At 36.7% G+C, this 16,433-nt stretch overlaps 1 protein-coding gene across 1 annotated transcript in view; it reads right to left on the bottom strand.

Moving 5' to 3' along the window:
• NPAS2 (neuronal PAS domain protein 2) overlaps window positions 1–16,433 on the bottom strand; it is a gene marked incomplete at its 3' end in the record, with an annotated part of 52,789 nt that overhangs the window by 27,903 nt on the left and 8,453 nt on the right. The window contains exons 6-12 of the mRNA XM_083362995.1: window positions 16,060–16,173; window positions 14,097–14,215; window positions 12,420–12,502; window positions 8,678–8,784; window positions 5,117–5,264; window positions 3,981–4,062; window positions 2,688–2,829 (exon numbers count right to left, since the gene is read on the bottom strand). Of these exons, the coding sequence (XP_083219121.1) occupies window positions 2,688–2,829; window positions 3,981–4,062; window positions 5,117–5,264; window positions 8,678–8,784; window positions 12,420–12,502; window positions 14,097–14,215; window positions 16,060–16,173 (795 nt within the window). The remainder of the gene's footprint in view (window positions 1–2,687; window positions 2,830–3,980; window positions 4,063–5,116; window positions 5,265–8,677; window positions 8,785–12,419; window positions 12,503–14,096; window positions 14,216–16,059; window positions 16,174–16,433) is intronic.

Here is a 16,433-nt window from a genome sequence, read left to right as displayed (position 1 = left end):
TAAAGAGCAGTCAGGGTTGACCTCCTCTAGGACTGACTGGTTTGATCGCCTTGCAATCCAAGGGACTCGCAGGAGTCTTCTCCAGCACCATAGTTAAAAGGCTTCAATTCTTTGGCGCTCAGCTTTTCTTATGGTCCAACTTTCACAGCTATACATTGCAACTGGGAAGACCATAGCCTTGACTATATGCACTTCTGTTGGCAGGGTGATGTGTCTGCTTTTTAGTGTGCTGTCTAGATTTGCCATGGCTTTCCTCCCCAGGAGCAAGCGTCTTTTAATTTCTTGGCTGCAGTCCCCATCTGCGGTAATCTTGGAGCCCAGGAAAATAAAATCTGTCACTACCTCCATTTCTTCCCCATCTATTTGCCAGGAATTGAGAGGGCCAGATGCCATGATCTTGGTTTTCTTAATGTTTAGTTTCAACCCAACTTTCGCAGTCTTCTTCTTCACTCACAACAAGAGGCTCTTTAGTTCCTCTTCGCTTTCTGCCATTAGAGTGGTATCATCTGCATATCTTAGGTTGTTGATATTTCTCCCAGCAATCTTAATTCCAACTTTTGATTCATCTAGCCCTGCCTTTCTCATGATGTGCTGTGCATATAAGTTAAACAGGCAGGGTGACAGTAAATAGCCTTGCCGGACTCCTTTCCCAATTTTGAAACAATCAGTGGTTCCGTGTCCAGTTCTCACTGTTGCTTCTTGACCCGCATATAGGTTTCTCAAGAGACAAATAAGATGGTCTGGTACGCCCATCTCTTTAAGAACTTGCCACAGTTTGTTGTGATCCACACAATCAAATGCTTTAGCATAATCAATGAAGCAGAATTAGATGCTTTTCTGAAACTCCCTAGCTTTCTCCATGATCCAGCGTACGTTGGCAATTTGATCTCTAGTTCCTCTGCCTCTTCAAAATCCTGTCTGTACTTCTGGTAGTTCTCGGTCCACATACTGCTGGAGTCTAGCTTGCAGGATTTTAAGCATAACTTTATTAGCATGAGAAATGAGTGCAATGGTGCAATAGTTTGAATATTCTTTGTCACTGCCTTTCTTTGGAATTGGAATGTAAACTGATCTTTTCCAATCCTGTGGCCACTGTTGAGTTTTCCAAATTTGCTGGAAAATTGAATGTAGCACTTTTACTGCATTGTCTTTTAAGATTTTGAATAGGTCAGCTGGAATACTGACACCTCCACTAGCTTTGTTGTTGCTCAGCTTTCCTAAGGCCCATTTCACTTCACATTCTAGGATGTCTGGCTTGAGGTCAGTGACCACCTCATTGTGGTTATCAGGGACATTAAGCTTCATAGAACTGGTCAATTTCATCCTCTTCAGCACCGGTGGTTGGAGCATAGACGTGGACTACTGTGATATTGAATGGTTTGCCTTGGATTCAAACTGAGATCATTCTGTCATTTTGGGGGTTGTATCCCAGTATTGCTTTTCCTACTCTTTTATTGACTATGAAGGCTACTCCATTTCTTCTGAGGGATTCTTGCCCACAGTAGTATACCTGATGGTCATCTGAATTAAATTCAACCATTCCTGTCCATTTTAGTTCGCTGATTTCTGAGATGTCGATGTTCAGTCCTGTCATCTCTTGTTTGACTACATCCAGCTTGCCTTGATTCATGGATCTTACATTCCAGGTTCCTATGGAGAAAAAATCTTTACAGCATTGGACTTTCCTTTCACCACCAGATACATCCACAGCTGAGCATCCTTTCGGCTTTGGCCCAGTCATTTCATTCTTTTTGGCACTACTAGTACTAGCCCTCTGCTCTTCCCCAGTAACATATTGGACACCTTCTGACCTGAGGGGCTCATCTTCCAGCGTCATATCTTTTTTCCTTTTGGTACTGTCCATGGGGTTTTCATGGCAAAGATACTGGAGTGGGGTGCCATTTCCTTCTCCAGTGGATCATGTTTTGTCAGAACTCTCTGCTATGACCTGTCCGTCTTGGGTGGCCCTGCATGGCATAGCTCATAGCTTCATTGAATTACACAAGCCCCTTCACCACGACAATGCAGTAGTCCATGAAGTGGGGGAGAATGTATAACTGGAGAATATTATGTGACATTTTAGTAATATTTATATCAGCCTTGGTGGAGCAGTGGGCTAATGCCTCCTTAAGTAACACCAGCTGCCTGCAATTAGTGCAGGTTCGCATCCTACCAGGCTCAAGGTTGACTCAGCCTTCCATCCTTCCGAGGTAGGTAAAATGAGGACCCAGATTGTTGGGGGCAATTAAGCTGACTTTGTAATAATGCCGCTTGGGGGTGTGTGTGAAAGCCCTAATAAGCAGGCATATACATAGAATGAAGGCTACTGCTAAGCTTGTAAGTCTTCAGAGAAGGGCGGGATATAAATGGAATTAAAATAAATAAAAATAAAATAAATCAAGTAGCAGCCTGATCTCTGCATGTATTTTGAGCCCTGTTTGATGGGCATGTGAATCCTCAGATCTGGAATTTTAATTCTTGCATTCTTTTAATTTTCTTTTGCAACTATATACTCCCTTCTATTCCTTCTATTCTTGCTATCTTTATGATAGTAAACCTATATTAGTTTAATCTTTCAATTTTCTTTTATACAAATTATAATATTTATAATTTTTCCTACACTGGGTCAAATAATACATTTCAGTTCTTAATTCCAAATTAGTATTTTGAGAAAAACCATAACTTACTTGCCGTTGCAGGCAAGGATGAAAGCAAAGATTTGTGTAAACCATGAGAAGACATAGAAAATATCTGGTTGGTGTTGAGAACCGCTGTGTCTAATTCAAGTGATTTAAAATGCTGCTGAGGATTCAAATCCAGGACATTGTCCTTGAAAATAAAGCAAAAATATATATTATGGTAAGTACAAATGTAGACAGAAAAACGTTGAAAGAGTGTACAAGGGAAGAAAGTACTTTTGATGTTAACCACACACTCTTTTGAACAACATTTGTCTGCAGCTTTTCAGAAATGCATATGGAGTTCCAGATATCCCGTGAGCACAAACAAGAGTGACCCAGAGTCTATCCTCTCTTTACATTTCAAGCATTGCAACGTGCTTCTCAAAATGAAAAGATTCAACAGGTATGTTTCAAAGTATAGATAGGACACTGCAAGTTATAGTAGTCAAACCTCAGGTGGTTGGCAAATCCAAGATGAAAGAACCACATGAATTTCAGAAAAGCATTTTTAGCACTTTTCAGGAATAAAAATATCATTTTGAAAACTGTAAATTCCTAGGCAAACCAGTTAGGGCAGGGTCTCTTTGATTTAAAGCATTTCCTGTCCAAATCCTGGTTAGGGTTAGAATTAGGATCTTGTCACACTCACTAACCTCTTTCTCCACTTCCTTCCCACTGTCTTCTATAACAGTACCCCAACCTGTACATTAACTAAATTATGTGGTACTCTGGCTACAGTCGAAACATAACTTCATTTATCACTCTGCTTTTTCTCTAAATAATGTAATACAAGAAAGGAAATGAATCCCTGCAGATTTAACATGGCTAGTCATTATCAGGTATAGGGAGCAGCATTCATTTTCATTTGGAGGTCATGAGCCAGTGCTGTCAGAAGACGTTTCCACAGTCATGTGGCCAGCATGACATTGTGGAGCGCTGTTTCTTCTCCACCAAAGTGATACCTATATATCTACTCACATTTGCATGCTTTCAGATGGCTAGGTGGGCAAGAGCTAGGCGAAAACGGGTGCTCACCCCATCATGCAAACTCTTTCCAGCCAACTAGCTGAGCATCTTAATTGCTGAGCCATCGCACTACTCAATATAATACAATATAATACAAAAACTACCTAAAATTTGAGAGTCAAAATCAAAAACATTTGAGCCAAAACATTGGAGAAAACTTTTGTCTCTATGTGTGTATGTGTATGGGCATAAATTCACATTAATTCAGTCCAAATGTTTTATAACTGCTGATGCAAAAAAATGGAAATATTAAACGTAGGCATTCTGTTATACCTTTAATACTGAAGAGATGATATCTATAGGTGCATCTTCTAAAATCAGATTTTGCTGCCTTTCCACTCGAACATCTGCGTAACTGAACATTATAATTTTCCATGGAGAATTATATTCGTTCTATCATTTTCAAGCTCTAATACATGTAATTAATTATTTAATACATGAAACTGAAAGTATTATTCAATTAAAACATGAAGTTTATCTAATTCAAACATGTATAATGGATTACATGTTATATCTATAATAAGTTTATCCATATGCAAAAGAAAAAGAAAATATTGTCTCTAACCATAGCATATATCTTCATAGGACTAGGCTTCAGACAAAGAACATAGATTTGGAGTCCTTTACTAGTTCTTTAGATCCGTAAGTACAAGTTTTGTAACTGCATATAAATAATACATAAAATACAATGACATGCGTTGCTTTCTGCTATCACTGGCCATATTTCTACAGTATGCTGCTCCAAAATGTATTATATAACCTACCAAATTACTCTACTTTCCGAACAGGCAGTGTTTGGATTTAACTTTGATATTTTCTTTGGAATCCAATTAACAAGTCACTATCATCAGTTCATAATAAACATTAGAATTCCTGTTTTTATACCCTATTTTGAGCCAAACCAGGTGTTATTTCCAATGTCACACCACACTCAATGCAATCATCAAGATTATCTTAATCTAGCTATCTTCCCAGGACACTGAAAAGAAACAATTTGTTACATTCCTAATCATCATTTCTCTTCCTACTCTCAGAACTTTTTAAAATATTTCATAGATTTAAGTAGTCATTATACTACTTTTAACTCTTTCATTACAACCACTACCATAGAGAGGTCAAGTATCTTATTAAATACAATTTATTTTAAAATTGTTAAATAAAGTAATGTAAAATATTATAATAAATTGAATTAAAATAAATAAATAAATAAATAAATAATGAATAACTTATTAAAGTTAATTATTAAGTTTATTTACAATTCCTGAGAACTCAAAATATTGACTGCAGTTTTCCATATCACCTAGAGAGAGTCAGCCATTATTGTATATTGAGTACCCTTAAGCTAGATCTTCACATTCTTCTAGTACATCAAGGTCTCTCCTTATAGCATGTTAATTGATTTTCCATACCTCACTACTGTATGAGTGCACACAATGAATTCTGGTTTGGAGTTCCACTGATGGTAGGTGATATAGTAATGCGTTTGTAGCCAGATCCATTGCTGTCCTTTGGTCAGAAATCTATAGCAGCAAGATTTCCCTTTGCCAAATTGCATCACTATTTGTGGATAGAAAAAAAAATTGCAAAAATATTACAAATCAGTCAGTTAAAAAGTATTCTGGGATATTTATAAATTTCCCAGCACTGTCAAATTTTCCTATGGATACAAGAATTCTGTTGCTAAACGTGAAATAATGCATAATACATTAAAGTACATAAATTTATTTGGTTACATGCAGTTAATAACCATGCACCATGGAAAATATTATATGGATTATCAAGCTGAAAAGAACATTTTAAGTATGATGTGCTTATGCATTTCTATCTCCAGCACATGTCCCTATTGAATAAAAATCCTACATAATCTGTGGTAGTATTCAACCAGTTCGCACCACTTCAGCAGAACCGGTAGCTAATTTTTTTGTTGCCCAGGCCCAGAATGGACTTCCAGAAGCGGCATCCACACAGTGAACCAGTTGTTCACATATATGAATCGCACCATTGTACATAACATATACTATAATTAAATTGCATTATTAGTGTGTAAAACTTGTAAACAATTTGTTCAATTGTACTCATTGAGGGTAGCTGAATTTTATTGCTATATTATAATTTTATTGCTTGTTATTATGGTACTATTATTTTATATTTCCTTTTGATTTGAGAATGTAAGTAAAATTTGATATTGTGGAAGTAGTAAAAGAAAAACTGCTTGCATACTAATGTCTGTGATTTATTAAATGAGAAGGAATTGGGCCTTGAGTTTCCTTTCTAAAACAGGAGAATGAAACACAAATCTGACCTGTCAAATTAAATGGTTTTAAACTGAATGTTGCACGGATAAATAGTATAGACCAATTGGCTTAACCATGACTTGTAGATTTAGGATTAATATTACATGGAATGGGCCATATTCACTTTTATAAAGTTTCAAATTAGCTTTTCCACATTTGAGTTTTTTGCTAATTAATAATTGCTGACTGCAGGACTTCTGGTTTTGCATCACAGTGAGGCGGGACAGAATAAGGCAAAGCTCTGTCTTCCGCACCCGATTGTGCCCTGCTGGGGGCCCTGAAAAAGGCCTAAAGTTGCCCAAAGAGGCAATGAAGAAAGAGGGGTGCCTTGTTGATCATGGAGAGATAGCAGTGTCTCCATTCAATCCAAGGAACGCCCTTTAAAAACCAGCAGGAGAAGACTGGCCACACCTCTGTGGCCCGCCAGTAGCTGCTGACAACTGAAGAACAAACGCTTTAATTAGCACATTGTAAACAGCATGTTTGGACTGGGTGAGAATATTGATCCTTTCTTTACTATTTTACAACTGAATTTCCTGGGAAAGGCTCCCAAGAAGCTTAAAACCTCCGGATATGAACGGAAGCAGTGTTTTAATTTTTTTATGGGAGACAAAATACATAATACTGAAGTGAAAGTGATACAAAGCTACAGTTTTGATAAATCTGAGAACTGAGATAATTGTTAAGATTTTCTCTTTGGGGAAAAAAAACTTTTGACGTGAAATATAAGAAATATAAGAAATCAACCCTTTGTTTTAAGAGTGGAAATTGGACTTTGAATGAAATCTAGTGGTGGATTTGAGTATAGCACTATAACTAGCTCCTTGGCTTCTTGGTGATTTTCAGCTTAAGGGAGAACATCTGGCAATAAAGGAAAATATTTTGGCATATTTATCATCCTGACCTTAATGGACTATAAATACCTACTGAGCTTGGACTTTTAATCTCAAGAGTTAGTGGGAGAGAAATAAAAAATGACTTTTGAATAAGTCTGGCTGCAGGCAGGTTGAACATTTTGAACACTGGGAACATTGTGGATTACAACCTTGCCTGACTGATAATTTTCAGGATACTTGAGACAAAGGATTACTATAAAATATTGCTATTGGGATTGGATTATGAAGGCTATATATGTAGACCAAAAAACTAGAGGAAATTTTGTTCCACTGTTACTAAGACTGGTGATACTAGAGGATTTCTAGGAATTTCAAGAAAAAACAAATACCTTTCAGAAGGAAATACTTTCTATGCTACAGCAAATTCATCAAACAATTCTTGCACACAAAGAGAACATAAAAAGAAACCATAATGAGACTAAAAATAACCTAGATGATATAAAGTACCAAATCTCCAAATTGAAGCTACAACTGGAAAGCTCCCAGACAACGACTACAAAGTATGAACAAATAAACCAGAAATCAGAGGATGAAGCAAAAGAAATGGACCTAGAAATGGAGGTGATAGAAGAAAGGAAATATGGGCTGCCATACACAAATGAAATAATCATGACCTATCTATAACAATTAAAATACAAAAGACCCTTTACTCCATTCTGCAAAATACACCTAATGACAAGGAAGGAGATTCTAGAAAATGGAACATAGTGCGGGCAGGGGAAATGTCTAGGGAATGTGGATGGGTGGAGTTCTTCCCCAAAAATAATCTATCTAAATTGTCTTTCTCATGCCAAGCAGCTTTCACAAAAATAGAAAGAAAATTCTTGGGCAATTTAATTGCCTTTGCGGGAAAAGCTGCTTAGCAAAGAAAGAAAGTGAGAGTTAGACTTAAAAAACAGAGGATTTGATCTATCAGAGGGGTCATTATCTGTTTAATATACCTGTTTGAATATGATTAGAAGAACAGATGACCCTTAGATATAACTAGATTTTTAGAATAGAAGATATGATTTAGAATTAAAATAGCATTTTTTTGATATGGGAAATTTGAAAATAGGAGGATTGGTATGAATAAAATTTTTAGCTATATAAATGTAATTAATATAATAACAATCATAACTGACAAAGATACTTTAAATATTGATGGGAAATCAAACTTTAATAAGAGCATGAAAAACAGGATATTGACATGAATTGGTATTATTGTTATTTCTATAATATTAACAAAATATGATGAAGATGTCTATATCTAATTTTGTATACATCAATAGTACTAAGAATTATAATTATTTAATGAGGGGAAAAGGGAAAAAATATGGGGAAGAAAGGAAGATCAAGGAAAAATACTGGATTGTGCAGTACTGAATAGATTCATATTGAAGAAGTTAATGTTAAATATGTGAACCAAGACAACATGTTGTTTACTAAGCTCTAAAGATTGTAATTTTAAAAAATTAATAAAACCTATAAAAATAATAATTGCTGAGTGCTATTTGTACTATTTTACGCCTATCACTTCTAAGATTTAATAAAAGAAACGAAGAATAAAGTGCAGCCAAAATTAACTCACATTATTTCAATCACTTGTCTTAAATACCATAGTTTTTAAAAAATACCCTTTAAATTCTAAATTACAGATATTTAATATCTGCATAATTTTGAATAGATGACAGGTTTACAATGTTATCAGCCAAACACCTGGTTTACACTTTTAATACAATACAGACAGGGCAACAGCTGTCTCATTGGATTCTAATGCCCACAGGAAAGCAATACTCACAGTGTTCATGGCATTGTGCCAAGAGCTGTAGGTCATCTATATGATAGTAATCATAGCCAGAAGTTCCCAGCACTTCAAAAGGCAAATATCCTATAATTGGTGGGGCTCTATATTAAGATAAATAATTTTGTTTAAGTATTACAAATATTAAGAACAACATTTGAGTTCTGTGGTGCAACAGAGAAAATTCCAACATACAGAAGCACAACTAACACAAAGGGACAGGTGTGTTACTGCTGTATACTACCAGAAGACAGGAGGAATATATAAATACCTTGCACAAATCTTACCAAATCATTTTTAAGTATTGGAATATGGAAACAAAGCAGAGGAATTAAAAGCAAAAGCAGTGGGAAAAAGTTAATTAATTGGTGACTGGGAGCAATACAAACTACAAGACTGGTCTCAAACAAAAAAGACCAAATTCCAGGTTGAATTTAAAAAAGAAAAATATAATGATAAAAAAATAATGTAAATAATTTTAGGCCACACTGCTGTAATAGATTGGGGAAAGTACTGCTAGAACCTGGTAGTCATGTCTTAAAGTCTTTTAAAGGAAGGTTCTTTCTAATTAAGGATAATGGAAAAATATCATATATCCTATCTATATAATTTGATATCACAAATTCTAGGATGAGATGTGTGATACGATTTTTTGGTTGTGGTTGTTGATTTAACAACCAACATTAAGAGTGTAGATAACAATCTCATATAGAATTTTTAGAGTACCGTATTTTCCGGCGTATAAGATGACTTTTTAACCCATGAAAATCTTCTCAAAAGTTGGGGGGTCGTCTTATACGCCCAGTCGTCTTATACGCCGGAAAAAAACCACATAAATCAATCGAGTGTCCCCGTTCTTCCAAAGCAACTTCAAGCCTCCTTAGTCCAGTCGTCCCTCCAATGTGACTCTCCCTTCCCACCCCCAAGAGCCTCTAAGCCCCTTCCCCTCCCCCTTGCAAACGCCAGACCCCGGGAGCAGCAGGAAGCCCCTCCCCCTCACCCAAGCAGCATCTGAGCATAAGCAGAGCGCGCCCTGCTACCCGCTATCTCTCCTGGCAGTCTGGACAGCGGTACTTGGCAGCCTGGCGCCCCTCTTGCCCGCAGACCACGCAGCAGCCATCGCCAGCCGGCCTCGGCATGGCCGCCCCAAGCCCGGCTCTCCAGCGCATCTTCCGGGCCCGCCTGGCTGACCGCCTCCTGGGCAGGGCTGTTGTGATTCAGGGTCAGCCTGTGGGTTCGGCAGTTGGGTCGGACGAATCAGAGGAGGAGGTGGGTGTTGAAGACCTTGCTGAGGGGGTTGAAGATCTTGCTGATGATAGCCCTCAGGCAGGCCCCTCCCACTTGGTCACCATGGAGACCCAGCTGTGTGAGCCTGACAGTGTGGATGAAGATGACCCACAGCTGGCCCTGTTCAAGGACGCCCGACGCAGGAGGCAGTCAAGTAGGAGTAAACAGAGGAAGGCTGTGGGGCTTCTCGGAAGGAGGCAGAGAGAGGCCACGCCCTGAACTCTTTATAAAGGGAATGTTTGGGGAGGGCTGGTTTGCTGAAAGCAACCGCTCAGATAGTGTTTCAAAGCTCCGGTATCTTGGTGTCTTGTTTGTTTTTGTAATAAATTTGGCAGACGTATTCCAGCCTCTTGCCGTCTGTAAAGGGGTTGCCTTTTCTGCAAGGCCGGTAGCAGGCTGGTACAGAACAAGGGCTTGGCTCCAGACACGTGGCTGCTCCGTCTGCAAATCCGCTCTCAAAGCTGGATTGCGCTCAGCTGTGCAGGCTGCCAAAAGGCGGGGACTCAGAGTTCCCACGGTGGTTGCGGCTTCTGGCGTGCCGTTTGCAGAGCCTGGCCTGGAAGAACGTGTCTTGTGAATGCAGCTCTTGCGTTTATTCCAAAGGGTGGGTGGAAGGAAAAGCCCCTTTGGGCTTCAAAAGGGAGGCTTTGCACAGACGGGGCTGAATCAGGCTTGTGTCGAACACTTGGCAACTGGCATGTAAGTATTTTCCGGCGTATAAGACAAAAAATCTTGAAAATCTTCCCAAAAGTTGGGGGTCGTCTTATACGCCAGAAAATACGGTACCACGTTCTAAAGCAGAGGTCCCCAACCTTTTGGTCACCAGGGACCGGTTCCATGGAGAAAGGTTTTTTCCACGGACCGGAGACTGCGTGGTTTTGTGTGCTGCCTGCATCCCACGGATGGGGCTTTGATTGTTTGTGTGGACTGGTTGCTGGTGTGCCGTGGCCCGGTACTGGTCCACGGACCAGGGGTTAGGGACCTCTGTTCTAAAGGTCATAACACATTAGAAATAGGATACATATAAAGTAATAATGATTCCATTATTAAGACTATGTAGTATTTATCTAGCTGGGTCAAAACTTTTGATTAACTTTAATCAAAGTTAAAGTGGGAACTGATATTTTTTATAAACTTTGCAACCTTCCTCTTGCAAATCTTTTCCATCATTTTCTGCCTACCCAGTTGGCAACCTTATAAATTTTCAAAATATATAAAAGAGTAAAATTCTGGAGGGTGCCCAAATTTAAAGAGCAGCTTTTGAAAGATAGGCTACTTATGTGAGTAAGCTTAAGTGGCAAATATTTGGTCCCTTGTTTCTCCTAAGGCACCTGTGGTCCCTTTATTATGGCTAAAGGATCATCCAGAATTGGATAACCAAAGTTTATCAGTCAGTTTACTGATTTTGGGGTATTTGGATTATGCTTTATTTTTTAAAAAACAATAATTTATATTTATAAATTTATAAATTTATATTTATAAATTTATAAATTTATAAATTTTTATATTTAAAAATGGCTTTAAGTTTATCTAGTCTTAAAACTGCCCTGCAAATCCACCCTACCAAAATAAGAGAAATAGAAAGGGAATAAGGAACATTTCAGTTTTGTCCCTTTTTATAAGTGCACTTACTGAATTTAAGTGTCACAGAGGTACTTTTTTCAAGAGGCCACTGGGCTTTCTTGTTTTTCTTTGAAGATTTTTTGCTTCTCATCCAAGAAGCTTCTGTTGAAGAGCTGAAGAAGCTTCTTGGATGAGAAGCAAAACATCTTCAAAGAAAAACAAGAAAGTCCACTTGCCTCTTGAAAAAGCACCTTTGGTAGAACCATGACCTGGATGACTGAGAATCTCCATATAGACATTCTGAATTTAAAGAAATTACCTTTCTCTACTTCACAGAAAGAACATTGTTGGCTACATATCCACTATGTACGTATGAGTTTATTTTAAAATTCTAACAAAGGAAGGGTGAAGGATGAATAAAATGTCTAACATTTACTTTATCTGATCAACAGCCCCATAATTACGTTAACTTGGAAAATTCAATTCTTTGTTTATATAAGAAAATATGCCCTTATGAATACAGCATTATATTGTTTTTAATTTTTTCTTGATTCTAGTTTTTGCATGGACTTTAGGAATACAGTATATATCTATATTCTGCATATTCTTTGCCTAAAAGTCCAGTGCAACTACATCGGTTTATTTTCTTTTTTCTTATAATATATATATTCTACTTTATACCAACACATACAAATAACTCATACAATATTCATGATATACTTCCAAAACTTATAAAAATTAATTGTTGACTAACAAATGTTTGATTTAGTGATAATTTTAATAATGTATGCCATTATACAATTATTTACAGAACAAACAAAGCACTATTTTATAAAACTTAATTCATGTCAACAACAATAATCAGAGGGCGGGCATCGTTTTTACTAACCTGTGATCCAGAAATAAAAATTTCCATTCCAAACTGTGTCTTGAAGTGAATTCCTCTAAAGATTCTTCAACTATGCACATTTCCTATATTAGAATTAAATTCTGTTAAGTTGCAGTAGTACCTTTTGCCCCATTTCATCCATTCCTTATGAAAGAATGAAAATAAAAGGCTAAAAAACAACAACTATGTATTAAAAAAAGGGACGCGGTGGCTCAGTGGGTTAGGACGCTGAGCTTGTCGATCAGAAGGTCGGCAGTTTGGCAGGTCGAATCCCGAGTGCCGCGTAACAGAGTGAGCGCCTGTTACTCGTCCCAGCTTCTGCCAACCTAGCAGTTCGAAAGCACGTAAAAATGCAAGTAGAAAAATAGGGACCACTATGGTGGGAAGGTAACAGCGTTCCGTGCACCTTTGGCATCTAGTCATGCCGGCCACATGACCACGGAGACGTCCTCGGACAAACACTGGCTCTTCGGCTATGAAACGGAGATGAGCACCGGCCCCTAGAGTCGGAAACGACTAGCACGCATGTGCGGGGGAACCTTTACCTTTACCTTTATATATTAAAAAAATTCTAGTTACTCTATCTGGTTTATTAATTTTAACTGATGAAAAATATATGTATTTGGGGAGATTATTATGATATTTTATGATTTTTGAAAAGAAGACTAAGTGTTATGGGTCATTGTTATATTTAGATATTGCTGGCAATAAAGACTCAAGAAGATGCAAGAGAGGAACAAAAGAACAAGAAATTGTGAAGCAGAAGGTATTCTAGGTTTGCATGTTGTTTACACCATGCCAGATATGCTTAACTGAAGCACATCCCCACAACCTAGCAGTCACTGTAGAAGATAAACGCTGCCGCAATCCCTTAGCTTTTATGCTATGCAATTTAACTCACCTAAAATTAAAAGAGTTGACTGAATGCATGAAAAAACTCTTACTATACATTATGATCAAATAAAGGTTATTCTCCAATAGGAGTCTTATCCCTTAATAATTAGATCCTGTGTGTCAACCTAATTAATGTAAAACATTTAAAAAAACTAAAAAAAATTTTTGCAGACTTAATCACAATCAAAACTATTTTCTGATTTTGCCTATACATGCAAAAAATATTGGACAAAAGACGTAATTGATTAATGTGACATATGTAAGAAAAAACCAATCTCCAAGATAAAAATCCAATGTTCACAATTTGATTGGAAATGTTATCTGCACTTAATAACTTGATTTATTTTTAACACTTTCCGTATTTATACTTATGTCCATTCAGGAGCATATATATCAGCCTTCCTGGTTTGGTTTTCTCAGGGCTTTTTTTGTCATAGAATGCTCAGAACAGAGTTCCGGCACCTTTTTTGGATGGAACCTTGTAGGATAGGCAAGGTGGGTTGTATGACATGTGTGAGTTCCGGCACCTTTTTCTTTTACAAAAAAAGCACTGGGTTTTCTATAGGGAGGCTGGTACTACAACTTCCAGAATTCCTAGCCAATAAAATTAATATAACTTTCAAAGTGTTGCCACATCTTTCAGGCTGCTTTAATGAAAAGAAGTGCTGAGGTCGTTCTCAAATTCTCTGGAGTATTTCTTCTCAATCATTTCCAAGGCATGCACAATCCTAGACGTCGGTAGGATCACTATTGTTGGTAAGATTCTAAGACAGACAAACTTGCCTTTAAAAACTGAGGGGTGGCCAGCCGAACAGTAGCAACAAAGCAGATTTGTTTTCCTTGTGGTGTTCTGTAACCCCTAGGAACAGCATCTTCAGAGCTGCGACAGTCAGATAGAGGCACTGGATAAGAAAATTAGAAGGCAAAGAGTTATGCCTTTTATGCACATGAAATTTACTAATATGGAAATCCCACAGCGTTATTTCTGAATGTACTTTTCTGGCTGCATATATGTACATATAAATATGTATAAGAAATCTAGGCCATGTGCTAAGGTAGTAAAGCCCCATGTTTTCTAATGTGGACAGGAAAGGTGAAGTTCAGATGTGAAAATAAGTCAATTGAATCAGAATAGTACTGTAATTGGGAAGGGGATAATTTGCTATTCCAAAACACTGTGAGATGGCTCTGTTTTGGTCTATTTCATCTTGCAACACACTTTAAGTTTTTGAGGACTAACTGGAATGTTTCAGGAGATATGTGACTCAAAAATGCCTTGCTTTTTAATATATTCTCTAGGAAGGACATATTTATAGACTTCTATCATGATGAATAATTAGTCAGAAACAGGAAATCTATATTCTCATCAGTGCATACCTGGACAGCAACCTCATCATGGTTCTTGTCCAAGATCTTTTGAAATGTCCAAGCTCAGCTTTTAAAATCAGTAAGCCACTCTCTTACCAATTTAAAATTAACCACTATTTTACAAATTAATACCAATGCAACCTAATTAGATAAAGATCACCATTTTTGTGTAAAGAATAAACAATTAATAAAAATGTCAATAAATGAATAAAGCGGAGGAAAAGCTAGGAAATCATGCTGGTGCCAACTACGTTGATAATTCTAACATCTTAAAGATAAAATTTCTCTCGAGCTGAACTTGACTTCTGATATTCAGTATACTGATATGGATATCTTGTTTTCTCAGGAACAGTACAGAAAGGTTTGCCTTATTCTGGGATGTTTCTTTAACTTCCCAATCTTGCCTACAGCCCTGATATTTCTTAATGAAGTCCAGTCCCAGTATTGACCACTTCTATCGAACTTGGCTATTTGGAATCAGGTAGATGCTACTAATACTATATCTTTGGAGCATTTTTAATAAAAAAATAATGAATGGAAGATAAACAATAATTACCATGAAGGCAATTTAACAAGAAATATTATATTTGGAGTCCTCTTACTTGGGGTTTTTCAGTTACTGTATGTTTATTGGGCAATATATCATTTATGTAAACAAAGAAGAAAGGATGTAGCATTGAGAAATTTACTTTTCTCATAAAATGGGAATGGAAGATAAATATTTCTTATAGAGAGATAGCTATGCCAGCAATTTTAAAATGGTTAACTATACATTCTAGATCAGAATTTTTACTGAACTGCTAATTAAATTATACAAATATGACAGATTCAAAAACTGAACACAGCAAAAGTGTTCCCCCAAACAAGATGAATTAATGTGTTATTCAGAGGTGTTGCTCATTTTTCTTGCTTTTAAAATATTATGGCTAAAAGAATGCTAGATGTCTGAAGCAGATGAAAGAAAGATGTCCTGGAGGAGCAAGATATGGACAGTATGTAGAAAACACTGTTTGATTAAAGAAAATCATGAAGCCAATGGACTATCTCTTTTGATCTGCAGTGTGAGTTCCAGTCATAACCATATGCATTTTTAATTAATTCTTATAAAGCTCAATATATTTTTGCTTCCTAAGTAAAATGTTAGGAATTTCAATCTGAACTATGAAGTGCTAATTGCATTTTAGAACATATTCTTTGTGGTGCCAGTAATGTTAATACTGATCCTGAAACATTTTAATCCAAGTGTTGAATGTCAGCAAAGCTTCTTTTTTAATACCTTTTAAGTATTTTAAAACATTTTAAATAGTTCTTTTTAGAATTGTATTTCACCATGTAAATGTGGTCATAATTTCTTCCTATAAAACTGAAATGTTCTTACCATGATTGTAAGATAGAAAATTCCCTACAAATTTTATGTATTCATATGTTGGAAAATCCTTTGGGTTCAGACTTCCTCGTAGAAGATGGCAGTAAAATTCTAAATCCTCATTACCTGAAATTTAAATAAAATACTACAAGGCATTAGTAAAATAATTATTATTTGTTAATTACACAGTTTCTTGAGAGTTATATAATTACACAAAAGGAAAATCTCCAGTGAATTCAGTGATGCACAAGAAGGTTGCATGAATCTAGGTTGTTCAGAACTATAAATAGATATTTCTCATGCATACTTAAATCACGGATTTAGATTAACATCCCATTATTCAGTACCATTCTATGAAATAAATCACACAGACTTACAGATAATGA

The sequence above is a fragment of the Vipera ursinii genome (genome assembly GCF_947247035.1).
Source record: "Vipera ursinii genome assembly, chromosome: 4".
Taxonomy (NCBI): domain Eukaryota; kingdom Metazoa; phylum Chordata; class Lepidosauria; order Squamata; family Viperidae; genus Vipera; species Vipera ursinii.
The sequence above is the reverse complement of the archived record's forward strand: the minus strand, read 5'-3'. Positions and strand labels throughout refer to the sequence as shown.